The sequence below is a fragment of the Dermacentor albipictus genome, chromosome 6, assembly GCF_038994185.2.
Source record: "Dermacentor albipictus isolate Rhodes 1998 colony chromosome 6, USDA_Dalb.pri_finalv2, whole genome shotgun sequence".
NCBI classification, from domain to species: domain Eukaryota; kingdom Metazoa; phylum Arthropoda; class Arachnida; order Ixodida; family Ixodidae; genus Dermacentor; species Dermacentor albipictus.
Window position 1 is genome coordinate 3825983 of NC_091826.1, and position 18777 is coordinate 3844759.

An 18777-nucleotide genomic window follows, 5' to 3' on the forward strand; every position below is an offset into this window, starting at 1 on the left:
GCCTCTTTCGAGCAGCTCATGTTTGCGAAGCGCAACACATACTTAGGTAGAATGCAGTCGTTTTATCTCACCTTTTTTTTTTGTTTTTAGAATGACCGTTGAAGCAGCCGCTATTTACATTTTGGGTTTTCGAACCTCAACGGTGAAGAGCCCATTTAGCTCATGACATTGTGTAGCAAAATTTCGATGGATAAAACCAAAATAAAGCTTCTTTTTGCACCTTGAACTGCTTGCGATCTTTACTGCAGCATTTAGAAATCACGAAGACACCTAACCAAAGACACGCTGTGCAGTCACTTAACGTTGATATATTTAAGCTTAAACCATATTAAAACATCACAACCTGTTATAACATGCTGAGCATGCAAATACTCTAGGTAGCGGGAGAACTGCCCCAATGGGAATTAGTAGTGTGGCTGTACTGCACGAGATATGTCACCTGGCTACTAGCTCTTGACCTTGGTAACGTGTTTCGCGTATTTTTGCAGCTGTTAACGCATCTGATCACATCAGCTTTATGGTGCGTTGATCGGTAACTCGATAAAAGTACCAGCATGCCTTTCCTACGTTGAGGAATTATAGGAATGGGATTGAACTGCCCGGCCATTCCCGGAGCGGGAATGGGTTAAGTTTTTTTTTTCACTCCAATGAATTGAAAGGAATGGGATTGCGACACGTTCTAATTTCCCGGTATGGGATTGGAATGGGGGCGCCCATTCCGCAACACCGGTCGCTGTTAGCGCTGCTCAAGTTCCGGCATAGCGTGCACTCGTGAATTCTTAACTGCCCTCTATGGTGTTATAGATATGACTCTGACGTCAAAGCTTCTCACAACGATGTCCGAAGACGACGCACAGATAGCGCTCAGGCTCTATGCATACAAGCTGCGACGCTCTCCCCAGTCTCCGAATTCTTTATTTCAGTACTTCTGAATTTTGGACTGCCAAGTTCGGGGTGCGGTTCTTACATGAGCACGACCCTTAGTCGAGTATATACGGTAATCAAAGTATAACAAATGTACACCAACGCGCGATAACCGTTTGGTCACAGCCTCAAACCGTGATTGAACCATTTCCGCCTCTGGTTTCACATATCTTTAAGACAGCAATTGCTTCAGATGCAATAAAATGACAGATTTCTCTGTCTCAGATGGATATGTCAGAAAAGTTTGCTCAAGGTCGGATCACTTCAACTGTGACCTCTTTTATTAACTGTCCTCCTAAAACCTGAATAGCGTTGACGGCAGTGATAAGTTTTTCTATCTGGTAGCCTAGGATTTACAGCTCAACACCTCCTGAGGAAATGCTGCGAGGCAGAACCGAGCTAACCAACAGTGCCAAGCGATTCCTGTCGCTCACCAGCCTCGATGAAGCGCGCTGGTTGCGCGTGTCGGCAGAGTTCCGCTGGGTAACCGCTGCTGCCCCTGCTCGTCATTACGGTCGGGTGCCTCCTGTCCTCCCACTGTAGCGAATACGTTGCTGCGGCCGGTCCCGTAGTCACCTTAGGTGGCCAGCCGCGATCCTGCTGATGTGTAGGCACTGAGCCGCAGTACTACGATTCCTATAATAACCCGCCGTGGTTGCTCAGTGGCTATGGTGTTGGGCTGCTGAGCACAATCCCGCGACCACGAGGTCGCTGGATCGAATCCCGGCCACGGTGGCTGCATTTCGATGGCGGCGAAAACACCCGTGTACTTAGATTTAGGTGCACGTTAAAGAACTCCAGGTGGTCCAAATTTCCGTAGTCCTCCACTACGGCGTGCCTCATAATCAGAAAGTGGTTTCGGCACGTAAAACCCCATAATTTATTTTTAATTTCTATAAATTTTGAAACCAAAAAAATTTACCCGGTGCCATTGTTTTGGCAACCAGCGGCCCATCGTTGCCAAAGAAGCGGTAATTTAAGCTGTTCCAGTTATATCCATCTCAGCATTTGAAGGTGTTCTCAAATAAGAGTACCTGAAAGCTGTTAAAACCGCTTAGCCGTAATTGCTTTGCTAGAATTGTGTTATCTCCTTCAGAATGTTCACTATTCACTTGCCTTCCCCTAAAGAAAGTCCCTGAGAACAAGAATGGCAAAACTGGTCCCAGCCTCCCTCGTAATGAGTAGCCATTGAAAGCGACGTCACCAGAGACGGTGACGTCATACGCGCGTGCCGAATGCTTGTCTAGCTTTCGCCGTCCCTGAGACGCCGCACATGACTCAGTGGTGCGTCAGTGGCCTATAATATGTGCACCTGATCACGTGCCATTGTTTTCACTAACAAAGCCATTGCACACTTGCCACCGATTTTGTAGCGGCCGCATCATTCAAATGTGATGATTACTTGTCGCGCGCTCAATCAACAGTTGCTTGAAACTGCGGTTACTATATATCGACAGATATTTAAGCTGGAAAAACGGAAGACTGTGTCAGTGCTCCTTTAGCGGAACTTGTTGCGGCTGGTTGCGAATCGCGGATTGAAGCGTGCGATAGATCCACCGAGAACGCATGGAAACGGGGTGTGTCTATAGACCGTTTTTTCGTAGGCGCCGCCATATTGTGAGCGCAGTGGCGCCGCCTATGAGCAGCGCCATACTGGCTTGGGTGAAAGCGGTCTTTTGCATGGCAGGTATACGCTCGGCGGCAGGTTCTGGCGTTTGTTTTCGCCGTCGTACGGCCTGTTTAGTATTACGTGTGTGTTCTACGTGGTAAACGGTTCTGTGAGACGTGCTGAAGTGGGTTAAGGCGTCATGGCCGGAATTTCTGCTGGCGTTGAGGTGGACGGAACACGCAGCGCGATGTGTGCGCGCATATTCGAGTCTACAATCAGCCTCGGACTTTTTTTTCGGGGGGGGCCCACCACCTCCATCATCATCATCATCATCATCATCATGTTTTATGTCCACTGCAGGACGAAGGCCTCTCCCTGCGATCTCCATTTACCCCTGTCCTGCGCCAACCGATTCAAGCTAGCGCCCGCGAATTTCCTAATTTCATCGCTCCACTTGTGTTTTGTCGTCCTCGATTGCGTTTTCCTTCTCTTAGTACCCATTCTGTAACCCTAATGGTCCAACGGTTATCTAACCGGCACATTACATGACCTGCCCAGCTACATTTTGTCCTCTTGATGTCAATTAGGATATCGTCTATACCCGTTCGCTCTCTGATCCAAACCGCTCTCTTTCTCTCTCTCAACGTTATGCCTAGCAATCTTCGTTCGATCGCTCTTTGCGCGGTCCTTAACTCATTCTGAAGTCTCTGCCCCATATGTCAGCACTGGCAAAATGCACTGATTGCACACCTTACTTTTCAATAATAATGGTAAGCTTCCAGTCAGGAGCTGGCAATGTCTACCGTATGCGATCCAACCTATTTTTATTCTTCTGTGAATTTCCTTCTCATGATCAGGCTTCCCTCTGATTAATTGACCTAGGTAAACGTACTCCTTCACAGTCTCTAGTGGCCGACTGGCCATCCTGATCCTTTGCCCGGCTATTTATCATTATCTTCATCTTCTGCATAATAATAGTCAACCCCACTCTTACGCTCTCTCTGTTAAGGTCTCCAATCATTTGTTGTAACTCGTCTGAATTGTGGTTGAATAGAACAATGTCATCGGCAAACCGAAGGTTGCTGAGATATTTGCCGTCGATCTTTACTCCTAAGCCTTCCCAGTTTATTAGCTTGAATTCTTCTAAGCACACAGTGAATAGCTTTGGAGAAATTGTGTCTCCCTCTCTTACCCATTTTCCTATAGGTATCTCCATGCTTTTCTTGTGTAGAATTAAGGTAGCTGTAGAACCTCTGTATATATTCTTACGCGAAGGACGAGCCAGTAAGACGACAAACTATTTACAGATTATATTTACAACAACGGTTGCAGCGCTGACCGGTTAGATTCACAGCGCGAGCCCAGTTCGTTCTTCCTGCTCTTTTCTTAAGTGATGGCGCCCACGCACCTCGTTCAAACAAACAAATACCACACGCATGTAGCAATATTTTTCAAGCTTTTTACGTAAGCGTTCTGTAGTCCTTGATTACGTAGTGCCTCTAGACTGCTGGTATCTCTACTGAATCAAATGCATTTTCGTAATCTATATAAGCCACATAGAGAGGCTTATTGTACTCTGCAGATTTCGCGATAGCCTGATTGATGACATGGATGTGATCCATTGTAAGGTATCTCTTGCTGAAGCCAGCCTGTTCCCTTGGTTGACAAAATCCAGTGTTGCCCTTATTCTATGGGGATTATTTTGGTAAATATCTTATATAATACTGGGAGCAAGCTAATGGTCCTATAATTTTTCAATTCTTTAACGTCTCCTTTTTTGTGGATTAGTCTAGGATTAATGTCTGTATTCTTCCAGTTTTCTGGGACCCTTGCAGTCGATATACACTTCGTATAAAGAGCCGCCAGTTTTCCAAGCATTATGTCTCCTCCATCTTTAAATAAATGGACTTATTCCACCTTCTCCTCCCGCTCTTCGTCGTTTCATGTCTTGCAGCGCCCTTCTGACCTCATTGCTAGTTATAGGAGAGTTTCTGTATCCTGTTCATTACTGTTTCTAAGTGAGGTATCGTGACTCCTCTGGGTACTGTATACAGGTCAGCTTAGAATTTTTCCGCTGCTTTTACTGTATCTTCCAGATTGCTTATGATATTATCCCTCTTATCTTTTAGTGCATATATCATGGTTTGTCCTATGCCAGGTTTCTTTTTTACTGATTTCAGGCTGCGTTCATTTTTTTTAGGGCTTCTTCACTCTTTCACATGTTATAGTTTCGAATATCAGTTATTTTCGGTTTGTGGATCAGTTTTGACAGTTCCGCGAATTGCGTAACGCTGTGCGGCCGCCAGTCCCATACAACCGCGTAGAGCGCAGGACTCTGCGATTCTAGACGTACTGCGCTCACCGAGAAAGGTTAGAAAAACACCCACATAAGCACAGCAGAGAAGTGGCTACGTGAGGCGGTTCAACCGATAACTGTAGAAGCGTCATTCAAAGCAAGTCATTATTCTCCACTTCCGGCGGCGTTTTCTCTACTTCCTTTTTAAATAAAAAGATGTTGAGCCATAAATATTCTCATAAACAATGGTCAACATTTTTATTATTCGCTTTTGCTTGCAGTTTGGTTGTTGCGTTGGCTCTCTCCCTTAGTAGATCGCTTAATTTCTCAACTCCTTGCGATTTTTGTTTCCGGTTTCCAATTTTGCACGAAAAGTGCTATACAATTAAGGAAAAACAGACGAGGTAACTGGCAACAGTCATCTTGCTTATGGGTTTAAGGGTTATTGCAGGGTTTCATGATGGACGCATTTTATTTCCCATTCCTTATTTAACCCATATCACGTGTATATGGTTCCGGGCATCTGCCAGCGTCGCGGCGAGCCGTAACTCAAGGAAATAATGAAGCTAAGGGAAAAGTTAAACGCAATTGGTGTTTTCTCCGGCCGCAACTCGTTCCATGAGAGTACAGACCAGCAGAGTAACAGCCGCATCCCTCTCCTGGTCCCAGGATCAGCCTAAACAAAGAAGGTTGAACTAACAAAAGCAACAGCTATGCGCGTGACGGTTGAATAGATGGTGACAACTGAGCGCATCTCGAGTCAATCGCGCGGGTGCGGAATCTATGAGAAAACTGTCCTTCACATTACAAGAGATGCCGATAACTACCGCCATCTAAAAGGAGTGAAAAAGGCAGCATAAGGCTGACCGATGAACAGCTGCCAAGTCTCAACATTAATCTGGCGGCGCTTTAGGAATGTGTGAGCAGTGGTGGCGTGGGTGGGGAGGGGGGTATGCCACTTGATTTCGGGGGGGGCCCGGGCCCCCCCGGGCCCCCCCTTGGGTACGTGCCTGGCCTCGGAGATTAATTGTGTAGCTCTGAATGTTCCAGTCATAATGTGACCTTATTGCAGTATTGTCCTCTATTTCTAAGCTGCGGTTTAGGAGCCATGAAACATACGCGACGATCGTAACAGCGTGAGCGTAAGTACCGTTCTGCTACGATATGGAGCTGTGATGTTATACTTTGACAAGCGTGCAGACTGTTCGCTGCAGGTTACATTGCCTGAGTACTTCGTTCGATCGATGAGGTTTCCGCCCCTGAATAAAATAGTTTTGACAAGTGATAGCAGCATACCTTACTGTCTGAATTACGCTTGTCCAGCAAAGGGACTGTTTACGAACTGCGCGAGCGTCCTAAGCAGTGGTAGGTGCTGGATTACATATATCTTCGTTCTATATACCGCTTGGTCCAAGCATACCGCATCAGCGGTTATATATTTATAAACGTTGTGCGGCGTGACTATGCGAGGCCCTGTTGCGGTGTTAGCCTGTTTTCTCTTGCGTTTTCTAGAAAGAGGATGATACCCGAATTTCTTTTTCGGTTGTGTTCGTTCCGTTCTCTACGACACACTCACACGTATTACGGAAATTTTGTGCACAAAAATAGGCATCGCATTCTTTTTATGCGATCCCTCATATATTATGGCTGTATGCAGGCCAAAAAGCAATGCCGAAGCGCACAGCTTACATATGTACCGTGCTGGATCACCAACCGCAGTGATCGCTGTGTTGAGCAGCACCATCGGCCTCATGCAGGAAGGCTAGCGTAGACATATGGTAATTTCAAGCCTACTAGACTTGAAATGCGCGAGAACGATGCCGGTGCATCACAAATATTTGATTGCGCCTGCCGCTTAGATGTTTCGCGGTTGCCTTAGGTTGGCCGTGCACGAGCATGCGCTCTTATGCTTTATGTTTTACTCCCTATGCCAAGCGATCAGATATTGAGCAGATTTACCATTTCATCCTGCTAATAAAGATACACCGGTTTTCTTTGCCGAGTTAAAACCGATATAAGTAAAATAGTTAACACATACACACACCGCGACTGATAATGTGCGTACACCGCGGCTGATAAAACGCGGCACATTTTCGCGCCCCCAAAAGATATTTCCGCCTATTGTAGTTACCGATGCACCGAAAGGCTTTCCTGACGACCTTATATGAAAGGACACGGCGTAAAGTTCACAGAGTACGATCTAAAACACCAAGAAATCGTTCCACAGCACGCGACAGCAATACTTTCAAGCTGCGCGGCGCCGGATCGCCCAAGCCAGAGAGGAGGAAAGGCTCTCCGCGCGCCCTATCCTCCTCGCCCGATGAAACGGTCTATAGTGTACGGCGGCAACAAGCAAACGGCGTCCAATTCTAGAGCGGTCAGAGTATGAGGTCCGCGTACCTCTGTCAGATATTGCAAACACCCCCGAACAAGTGCCTCCATGCCTCACGAAGCAGCTGGACTAAATCAGTTATTTCGACGAAGCGATCAAACGCTGGCGTGACGTAATTGTTACAAAACAATGGAAGAACGAGGCTGTAGCAATTGACGTGGCCGTGTAAATGGGACCGACAACTTTCCTTAAGTGTCGCAGGCGCGTGCGTGACGAGCATTTTTCTCGCGCGTCAGACGCCTCAGCAGCACGCCACTTGTTCCGCAGCGCCGTCTACAAAGCGGCTTACAAGCCGACAAGCCTGGTCTGCACGATCAAGCTAGTGGCGTGCGACCGCTTCCAGAGGCACAAACAGGCCTGCATCGACAAGGTGGTGGCCTCCGTCGTCAGGTGCCCCTTCCTGGTCAAGTACTACGCCTGCTACTGCACACGCGTGAGCGCTGTTTGTTGCTACGCACGCACTTTTTCCAGCAGCGAGAAAATGCAGTCGGCGAGTGAGCTCATTACTTGTGCTCAGTGCACTGTAGCACTAAGCGGTCCGTGTAGCGCAACCAACTCGGCTAGCTACAATTCAGGCGATGGCGCAGAGCGGCGCATACGGCTGGGAGCGCGCTCGAATGTCGCCGCTATTGTGGTGCGTCTTGACAATGTTGGCGAATACCGCCTGCACTGTATGCACGCGTTTTGTACCATGTCCGCCAAGTCTGGTGCAGTTAATGACGTGGCGTAACCATGCGTGCCTGCGGCGCCATTCGGTGCAGCATGACCAGGCGCGTGTAAATCCACATCTGGGCCTCGCTGCTAGCATCCAGCCGCTGGCTTCAAAACAAACGTTTTTTTATACAAAAGTCATGAAGGTGATGCGCATCAACATCCAGGGATTTGGCACGATCATTCTCGCGCTAACTAACGTCCGGCGCGGCTTATCGGTGCACCTGTCAGCTGGCTTAACCGCTGAAGGAGCGGTGCTATAGTGATATCAATGCAGATATAATATCAATATACAATGCTGCAAGTGTCCCGTGTAGACATGCTGCATGGCACAAGGTGTGAAGGTATCGCCTGCATCCAATTTCCCTCTCACGAATTTATTACTCAAGGACAAAATTGTTTATTGTGCTAGCAACTACACAGAAACTGCAGGTATTGTGTACACGATCTGCCTTCGCGCTGTCCTGGTAAAGACGGCGCTTGCGCGGCCTGCAGGCTTAGAAGGCCTGCAGAGACAGTCAATGCGCTCGGCTACAAAAGCGTCAAAATGGACGCAGCGTCACACGCCCCTCCATCAGCGGTAATTGAAGTCAAATAAAGTATCTTCTCAGTGCGAATTCTTTCGCGTGACGTATAAACCCTATGTAAGCGATCCTGCGTGTGACGCCGACAAGCGATGCGATGGAGATGGCTGTCGCGTCCACTCGTTGCCGACAAGTCAAACCCCACGCGAGCGATAACCTTAAGCGACATCTCCCCAGTGATGCCGGGCAGCAAATAGGCATGGCGTGAAGCATGCATGGTCTAATGATGCAAGTATTTATTGCAACAGCAATTATATTCCAAGCGCATTTCTGCCGTCGCCGTGATGTTCCGCATGTGTGAAGGCGTGCAATCTCGATGGCGCGAGCGAGGAACGCGGCCCCTCTGCTGCTGCTGCACGCAGGGCGGTGAGGCGAGGGAGGAGGGCCCTTCTTCTCCGGCTACGGTGCCTCGCTGTCCTCCTCGCCGGCCTCTCCGTACAACCGCGGCGTATTCTACGGCGTTGGCCACGCGAATCGCGGACGACTATGGCGGACGCCGCATTGGGACGCGTTGCCGGCGCTCGTGTGTCTTGAAAGCGATCTGCGACGCGGCTAAAGTGCACGCCCACGTGGGCCTCATCTTCAAAGTGATCTATGTTTGCAGAGTGCGGGTTGTGCCGGTAGCTTGGTATGACCTCCGCTTTCGACGTTTCGTTCGCGCTGAAGCTAGACATGCATGAATGTCAATTCGCTTGCTGCTTCCGCGATTCCTCACTATAGAATTTTCGCAGCGAGTTTCCACGCTTATCGAGCGAGATGTGTTCATGTTTACCTGTGGGCGAGGGACACCGTGCTGGGTAATTTGGTTAAAACACGTTGACAGGCTAGTTGGTTTGAATCCATACTAGAATGTGTAAGCGCGACTGAAGAATGACGTAGAAAGAAGTAGACACACAAAGACAGCGCTGTCCCTGTGTGCCTGTTTCTACGTCCTCGTTCAGTCACGTTTACATATTCATTCTACCATTCTTAATTTAGTAAGTAAGCGACTGTTTACAAGTTTATACGGGCGATAAAACTACTATCCTTACTTAGTACAGCTGTCTACTAATTTGTTATCGCAATCGGTGCTTCGCCTGTCGGGCGGAACTGCGATTTTTTTTTCTTTTGCTGTAAAGAGCAACATTAAGATATGTCTGAAGGTGTTGCGTTCGGTGTTTTAAACTTTTTTTTGCACGTATCAAAATTCGATCGTGTGCGCGTTCCGTGCGACAACTGGTAGTACGTGAATTTTGTACATCCGGTTCCGGTTTCGCGCTATTGGCTAGTCTCTCGTAGCATTTCCGGACGACGAGCGACTACTTCCGTATTATTGCAATATCAATTATGGACACTACAGGCGTGTGTTTCTGCCGTCGGCGTCGCCGTCATGTTCTAGCATCGCCGTCATAGCATCGTTGCCGCGTGCCGTATGTGCGAGTACAAGGGTTAGAAGACGACTGTGGCTCAGTCTCACGCGCACAAGGTAGGGAAGCGGGGAGGAAGCGCGCCGTCTTTCGTCGCGCGCAAGGCACCGGGGGTGAGGGGTGGCTTCTGCTCCGGCGGCTGCTGCGTATGGCGCAGACACCCGCGACCGCTCGGCCCTATCTTGAAAGCGATCTGCGATGGAGACAGAGTACTACATGCTGATAGCTTCGTGTGCGCTGTATTTTAGTCGTTTAGTTCTCGTTTAGGCGAGTGTCAGCATGAAGGTGAATTCGCTTGCTACTGCTGCCGCGCTCGCTCACTCCACCGTTTTGACAGCGAGTTCCGCAGTCATTGAGCGAGTTCTGCTCATGTTTGCTTGTGCGCGTGTGACACCATTCTTGTTAATTTGGTTAGTAAGCGAATGTTTACAAGTTTAACGGCTGATAAAACTACTATCCTTACTTTGTATAGCTGCCTACTAATTTGCTATCGCAACTTATGCTTCGCCTGTTGGTCGAAACTGCGACTTCTTCCAGAACCAAGCGATCGAGCGACAAGAACGAGCGATCTGCTCGTGCGACAGCGATCTGTCGCTCTATAAGCCGTCACTCGTCTCAGTCGCGGAACAACACCGGTTATATGGGGTTTGAGCTTGACTTATGGCATCTTGGGCTGGTCGAAAGAGGGTGTGTCTTGCGCTCGGATGGCTCTTTTCGATCGCTCGTCCCACCGGCGCGTCAGCTGTTTTTCCCGGCAGCGCCGGGAGCTTCGGCTATGTAGGCGAAATCGAACGCTTCCTGTAGCCACGTGGTTTCGCCTCTGTCATTTCCTCCTCCGATAATATGCATGGCTTGCGTGCTTCTCCTCCGATTCTGAGTTGGAGGAACGCCGGATCTGCTGAATTCTGATTTGGAGAATGGAGCCGACCAGTCGAAGGTACCATTAGACAATCGCCGTAGACGGGCTATGGCGGAATTTTAAAGCGAGAGCTTTAAGGCTAAACCCCATGAACGCGATTTTGTGCGCGACAGTGACGAGCGACGGCTTCGAGCGACGGATCGGGCCGTCGCGTGAACAGATCGCTCGGTCTTGTCACGCGATCGCTCGGTTCTGCAAATCTAGAATTCGTCGCTCGTCGCCCGGAAGTGCTATGAGCGACTAGCCAATAGCGTGAAGCCGGAACTGGATGTACATAACTCAAGTACTTCCGATCGTCGCACGGACCGAGCAAACGATTGAATTTTTATGCGTGCAAGGATAAGAGCCTACTGCAAGACTTTCAGAAGTTTTTTAAGCTGCGTTTTACAGTAAAACACATCAACTTAAGTTAATAAAGCACGCGTCACGCTAGTTTCGGCGTCTATATTGCTGCTGTTACGTTTCGCCTACGACGCGCGATATGGCCGGCGCGGATGCAACGGACGTCGGGGCTTCGTTCAAAGCGGCGGACATTTTGGCCCGTTCGGAGCGGCCGCGACGCATCCCCGCCGAGCGCGTCCCGGCATGTTCAGTGCCACGTGTCTTTGTGTGTGCGTGTGTGTGTGTGTGCCCACGCTTGTCAAAGCGCGGCAGCCGGGGAGAGGAGCTCCCCCAGTGTGAAGCGAGGAGGTCTGACCGGCGCCGGCCCGGCTGATGCGTCACCTCCTCGTCCCAACGTGTCTCTCAGTCCGTCCGTCGCCGCTGTCACGTGGTGTCGTCCCGTGACCTTCCTTCTTGCCCGCGACGCCAAGAGTATAAGAGCAGCTGCCCCCGGACGCCAGGAGAGAGGCTCCGATTTCTTCTGTTGAGTAACGTGCTCTCCCGTCTCTCTACTTCGGTCGACCTGACCGCCCGCTCTTTGCGATGCTAGAATAAACAAGTTGTTCTGTTAGCAGTCGCCTCATGCTTTGCCGGGACCTTCGGATGCTTCCAGTGTGCCCCAGGCCGCCAGGCCAACGCTACCCTTGGGGCTTGCGACCCATTTGCGACAACGGGCGCCAGCGGTCCGATTTCAATAACGGGTGTCAGCACTGAGGTTCCAACAGCTGGTGGCAGCGCTGAGATTCCAACAGCCGGTGCCATCGGTGCGGATCAAATACTGCCCTCATGGGCACGTGGCAAGTGCTATGCGGCGCCCTGTCTTTCCGAACTGTAGCGCCATCTGACGAATAGTTGCCCGAATGTGGTAGGATTACTCACGGCGTCAGCAGCTCGCGCTGCGTGTTTGGTACCCTGTCAAACGGTAGCGAAGGCGCGAAAAAGCGTGCCGATATTAATTTTAGCCGGGTTTCGGGAAGAACAAGATCTTGACAGCTTTTTTCGTGAAAAGAATTTAGAGAAAGGAATTCATCTATTTGAAGTGGGGCACGTCTACGACGTGAGGGAAGTGTTGAACTCGCACTGATCGGAAGTGACTGCTAGGTGTATTCCGCAAACGAAATATAACGCATCAACGAGATGCGTGAAGCTCAGCGTAAGTTACTTCGTTATCTACGGTGTGGACTCATGAAATTATAGGTGACATTGATTCATTTATTGGTTTCCGGCACATCAGGGTCAGATAAAAGGTGCTCCTCCCAACCTCAACGAGTCGGCTCACGGGGCTGCGCGTGAACTTGCCCACCGCGCTACCCTCGACCAATCGGAAGCCGACTCACTAGAGAACAGGGACACGCCCTGCACCTACAACGAGATGACTAAACACTACTATCTCAGCCGTAGAACCTACTTTGTTACTCATCCGCGCCTCAATAGAGCTCAAGCATTAACGCTCCGTCTACTACAAACGAATACCTATCCGAATCCATCGCTCTTAAATAAAATCTATCCGGATACTTACACCAACGCTACCTGCCACGATTGTGGAGATATAGCCACGTTAGACCATATGCTCTGGCGGTGTGCTCGGTCACGCTCTATCATCGCTAACAGCTCGGCCAGATGGGAGGCGGTTCTCCGCAGCCCTCTTCTGGCTGACCAACTCTGGGCTGTCCAGCAGGCCCACGATGCGGCCGAGAGGCTCGGCCTTCCGGTTCCCACGTGGGAGCGGCCCGCTTCGTGAAGACTCACGATCTGCAGGACTTTAATTATTAAAGTTTTACCATACCATACCATACCATTGATTCTTGAAAGTCGGCGACAACAGCCAAATTCTAGCGGGGAGCTGCGATTGCCGTGCTGGCGTCGCAGGGAAGTGCAACCACGCCGCGGTAGTTTCCCTGTACATACAGGACGGCAAATGCGAACCCAGAACATCTCATCCAAGAACGTGGGGCGTACGAACGACTCCTAAGACCTACCCCACGTATTTTAACGTTGCTCACCCCAAACAAAAAAAAAAGGTGAGGAACTTACCAGTTGTGATAGACTACGCTGGGAAAATATTTTCGTCCAAGTTACTGGAAGTTCGATACTTTTATGCTGCGATTATTCAGTGTGTGCAAAGGAGGTTCCAATAAACTAGGTCATCAAATATTTTGGTAACCTCAACTGCCCCTTAGTTGATGTGCTGGGTGCAGAAGGGTGTATGCCAGCTGAGCCAGCTGCAACCTCTCCTCGTCGCTCTCAGCAAGCCCTAGCGCTGTTTGAATGTGAGAGGATTGGGACAGTTCCACAGCTTTACTGCGGTACAGTGAGGAAACAAACGACTTTGTTTGTTGCATATCCTGGTACGCACTGCAGGTGTCCCGTGGCTGCCATCATTGCTGTAAAATCAACGAATTCAGTGTTAACGCACTTGGCATAACGCCGGAAGATAAAACAGCTTATGCCGTCGGACGAGCGCGATCCAGTGTTGACGCTGTTCTGCTTCATATGGTCGGCTCGGAAATTTGTAAAACTTTGTTCCTCGTGAGTTGGTGTGTGTGGTGTTGCAGCCCACTACGCAACAGCTCGGGTTGCACTTCGGCATTGCTCAGAAAAGGCAACAGCTACGCGCGAAACAGTGCACCGACAGGCTTTTCGAACGCAAGCGGGCCGGTCGTATCCTGCCGGGTCGGCGCTTGCCGCCGCGAGGGGTGCCGCGGAAACTACGTTCGCAACCTGCCTATACCGGCAACACTGAGGAGACGTCGCTCGAAGTCATCGCTCGCATGGGGTACAACTTGTAGGCGACGAGCGAACGCGACAGCCATCTCCATCGCGTTGCTTGTCGCTGTCGCGTGCAAGAGCGCTTGCATGGGGTTTATACTTTACTAACCGCGTAGAGCCGAGTTTCGCCATCGCCAGCAATTTGCCCTTCATTTGACCGCAGCTGCGCCGTAGCGTTGCCAACGGATCACGTGACTCGCCGCGCTGAGCTCCGCCGCAGCCGCCGACTTGGCGCATGCGCTCTCCGCCTGAGCGCCGCGCTCGCCTAGCCAGTGCGAGCCTGGCCATGGATGAGAGCGAGGCCGAGCCGTCTTCTGTAAGCGCTGCGCGGTAGCGGGAGGCTTTGAGCCGTCATCGCCAAGCGGCGTCTGACCACCCCTCGGATATCGGCCGGCGAGCTGCTTCACACATGTAGAGGGCCCGAAATACAACACTGTCGAGATCAATGTAGCGACCGCGTTCGCACCCTGCCCGTTTGTGCTTCGACGCTGCGCATGTTCGCTGCGTCTCTTTGCACGTCTAGCACTTGTGCTTTCCCTGTGGCACAACAGGCGTCGCACCGTCGAACGATGCTTGTTTACACAAGCCTAATCGCAGTCATATCTAGCCACTTACCTACGCACAGCCGTCATACCTGGCTTAACGATTATAGTATGCCTAAGTATAATAATTAGAGCTAAATGAAAAGTTAACCATGTGAAACCAAGACTTAAACACGCTAAGCCAAGCATTCGCTTTGCATATCCAGAGTTAGCTGATCTAAGCCGCAGCCAGTTTTGTTTTATTGCGATAACAATTATACGATACCTCAGGCGCATTTCCACCGTCGTAGGCGTCGCCATGACGTTCCTAATAAAGTCCAAGTACGGTAACACCGTTGCCACGCTCAGTATGTTGTAGGTGCTAGTGACAGCGTCCGAGGATGAGCAGAGTATAGTAGGTTGATCTCGCGCGCGCAAGGGGCCGCTGGCAGCTGCGTATAACGAGCGCGACCGAGCGGACTTGAAAGCGCTCTGCGATGAGTAGTGAGCCGCAGTGCGGCGCGGGCCCTATCTGAAAGCGATGTGCGATAAGTGCAGAGCGTAGGTCATAGCTTCGTTGTGTTATGGGCGCTTCGTTCGCGTTGGAGCGAGACGCAGCACGTAGGTCAATTCGCTCGCTGCTGCTGCCGCGCTTCCTCACACCAGCGTTTTGACAGAGTGTGTCTGCGCTGTGTAGAGGCGTTTCGATTTACTGTGCGTGCATGGCACCATGCTTGTTACTTTAGTTAGTAAACAAATGTTTACGAGTCGATACGGCGGATAAATCTGCTACGCGTACTTCGTGCAGCTGTCTACTGATTTGCTGCCGCAATCGATGCTTCGCGTCTCCGGCGAAACTGCGACTTTTTCAGGACGCCTACGTGACCGTGATGGAGTATATATGCGGGGCAGATCTCATGCGAGTCGTGGACAAAGCGGTGTACCTGCCCACCGAGGAGTGTCGTATTGTCATGGCGCAGCTCATCCTCGCGCTGGAGCACATGCACCTAAGGGGTCTGCTGCATCGAGATATCAAGGTCTCCAAGTGAGTTACTGACGCCGCTTTATGCCTAGGCACCGTAGTAGTTGCGGTATACATTTGGATTTGTAATAGGTCACTTGAAGGGCAGTCAAACTCTGCTTAGGGTCTGTTCCTTCATCAGTCAATGACACACTGAATTTTCTTTCCTACCTCTCAAGCTTCGGGAGAACTTCTTAAAGGCCCCTGAAAAGGTTCGGACAAATTTTGTAGACGCGTAGGGTATAGATAAAGTTAACCATTCGCACCACAATTTGTGTGAAGCGTCTCATATTAAGAGAGCTACGGACCATTACAAATTAACCTCCTCCATAGTCATGCATTTTCCCCTACAAGTCGTTCGCCCACTGATCCACTCTGCCTTCACTGGCTGTGCGTCATCACGGCACGTCGCGTCGTCTACATCCGGTTCTCTAGGAGCGAGCGCGCGAAGCCTCTCCAACCTCTGCTTGGCAGTCGACGCCGAGCGAGATCTGTCGCAGCAGCGTGCGTTGCGAGCATTCTGTCGCAGCGCCGACCGTGTCTGGTATTCCGGTAACCACAGGCGAGCTGGGCATTTCGACGGAACGGTGGAGGCATAAACTCAAACTGATTGAGCTTTAGCATAGACGTACGTGAGCGGCTTGATCGGTATACACAGTCCAGCCACCTGGTGGCGCAGATCTTAACCAGCCAAACAAAGAGCTAATATTGCTCTAACCAAGTGCAAAACATTTTACATTTACAAAAACAGCGTGTTATCGATTGCGATCCTGCGAAATATTTCCACCAGCAGCAAAGAAGAATGCACTTCGTTACTGCTATTGTGGTATCATCGAGCCCTGTCCCACCAGGTAGATGCACCATGCAGACCAATCACGTTTGCACTTCTGCTCATCCCATGAAACGGCATGGTCAAATGGCTGGGGCCAATCACCTTGCGCTTGCGTTTACCCGAATACCGGACTCGCAAAACGTTATGATGGTAGTAATCCTCGGGTGTAAACTGACGGCCGCAAACGCGCAAATCCTGGCGCCGATCGGATAGCGGCAGTCCGACGCGCTGCAGCCATTTCGCTCGCGTGCTGCCTTGCAGAAAGACACGATGTCGCAGCTTGACATATTTCCAGTCGCTGCGTTTACAGCCTAGCAGCTCGCAACGAAGTCGAATCATGGTGCTCGCGAAAAGACTGCGACCGACTCTGACCGCGGAGCTCTTGTCAAAATGGAGCACGTAGTAACAGAAGCAGACGACGCTAGCTGTGTGCCGAAAGCTTTAGCTCGGGTGCTCCTATCTAAATACATGTAAAAGGAGAATTCGTTTTTCTCGGCAACCACTGCACCAAATTTGACGAACTTTGTTGCTTTTAAAAGAAAATTTTAAAATCTTGACTGACGGTATCGAACTTTTGATTTAGGGCCTTAATTTTTTATTAAAGTTAGACAAATATCGCAAATTAAAAAAATGAACTATCAAGATTACAACTCTAACTCTAAAACGAAAAACGATAATACAATTCTTTGAATGGCATCTAGTAGTACATCTAAAGCGGTCAAAATTGATATGATATACATGAATCTAAAAAAAATTAGTAATATGGAAATACAGCTTTTGCAGAACCTTTGTAAACAGCGTAACAAATTCACGTAAGATATAAAATGACATATGAAATTTGTCCGCTTTCAATGGTCTAATGGACGCCGTTTACAGAACCGCGATATCTGTTTTTGATGCAGAGTTATGAATTTGTAAACTTCGTTCTTCTATTTTTTTCGCACTTCCGAATTTTTGAAAATTCTTTTAACAAGATCCAAGACCTAAATCGAAATTGCGCTTCCAACAGTCACTAGAATACAACTTTCTCTCTCAAATGCAACAAACTTCATTAAAATCGGTCCAGGGGTTATCTCAGAAAAAGGTTTTTGCGTTTTACATATATTTGAATAGGCCGCGTCGGAGTTTGGCCCGAGCTTAAGCTTCCTCTTAAGCGTACTGAGAAATTGTTTAGAACGACAGAAAGCTGAGCTAGTTGGTAAGGATTCATTATGCAAAAAGGAGGTGAGGCGTGCAGACAGGGCACAAGAGTAGAGAAGTGCACAACACGAACGCCGACTATCGAACGCCGACTGATAGTCGGTGTTCGTGTTGTCCACTTCCCAACTCTTGTGTCCTGTCTGCACGCCTCACCTCTTTTTTGCATGAGAAATTGTTCTTGTGCATTCTCTTTCTGTTACTTTCTTTTTGTAGAAACAAATCAACTAACATTACAACTATTACGAACAACATTTGTTCACAATAAAGTCAGAAAAATTATTGATGACACGCCCTGGGCAGCCAATCGGATAGCTCGCCTATACTAACGTCATTGGGGTCAATGACGTCAAATGCATAGGGGCGGCTGAAAATTCAACCGAGCGATGTGCTACGATCGGCCGCTATGTACATTTTTATTACCTTATAATAAATTGTACGTATTACGCGGAGCACTTAGATGCGTCAATTAATGATCAGAAGGATCTACCCTAACGACTCGGTACGCTTGTACATGATCGTCAAAATCGTTTCACAGTCCCCCTAAACTAGGACTTTTTTCCCTGTCTACACGGGACAGAAACTTATCTTCACCAGCTGCCGCAGTCGTCTTTGCTCCTCTTCCATCAGAGATGGGATGCCATAGATGTTTGTACTTCGAGACAACTAGACTTTATATACATAGTATATACATAGGCGGCTATTTACATTGGACCTAATGTAGTAACTCGGAAGAGCCGAAAGTGCCGAGCATCACTCAGACATCCAGAACGCGCCTGAGGGGCTGGGAGCTCGGTTACTCTTCCCAGACCTCCTCACGGCAAATCACACCTGATTGGGTCAACTGTTATGCCACATACAGATGACCATTTCTGTCACCAGCTCTCTGCGTTTCCGGGAACATCTACAGCGAGAAAAAGAAAAACAAACGCACAAACTGTTCCCACGAACACCTCTCTTTCTGCTCTTCTGAAAACTCTCACAGAGTAAAACAAAAGAAGTTAACCTCGCGGTCCCGTTATACTGTCAGTCCAAAGAAGGACGGCAGGACGTCGAGGCAAGAGCAAAGGCGGCGGGTTGTGGTGGCCTCTCTGCGACCGAAACGCGTCCATTCGCATGCATTCCACGGAATTCGTTACCGACGCAAAACGGCAGCCATTCTCGCCTCTAAGCTAAGCTGCTCTCAAACCACCGCCACGCGCGTCATCAGCCTTT

The 18777-nt window shown here is 49.5% G+C and overlaps 1 protein-coding gene across 1 annotated transcript in view; it reads left to right on the forward strand.

The window, feature by feature from the left end:
* The window catches only part of LOC135917030 (microtubule-associated serine/threonine-protein kinase 3-like), a 391234-nt gene that overhangs the window by 128097 nt on the left and 244360 nt on the right, over positions 1-18777 (forward strand). Inside the window, exons 4-5 of the mRNA XM_070539813.1 lie at positions 7489-7654; positions 15385-15557. Coding sequence (XP_070395914.1) covers positions 7489-7654; positions 15385-15557 — 339 coding nt within the window. The remainder of the gene's footprint in view (positions 1-7488; positions 7655-15384; positions 15558-18777) is intronic.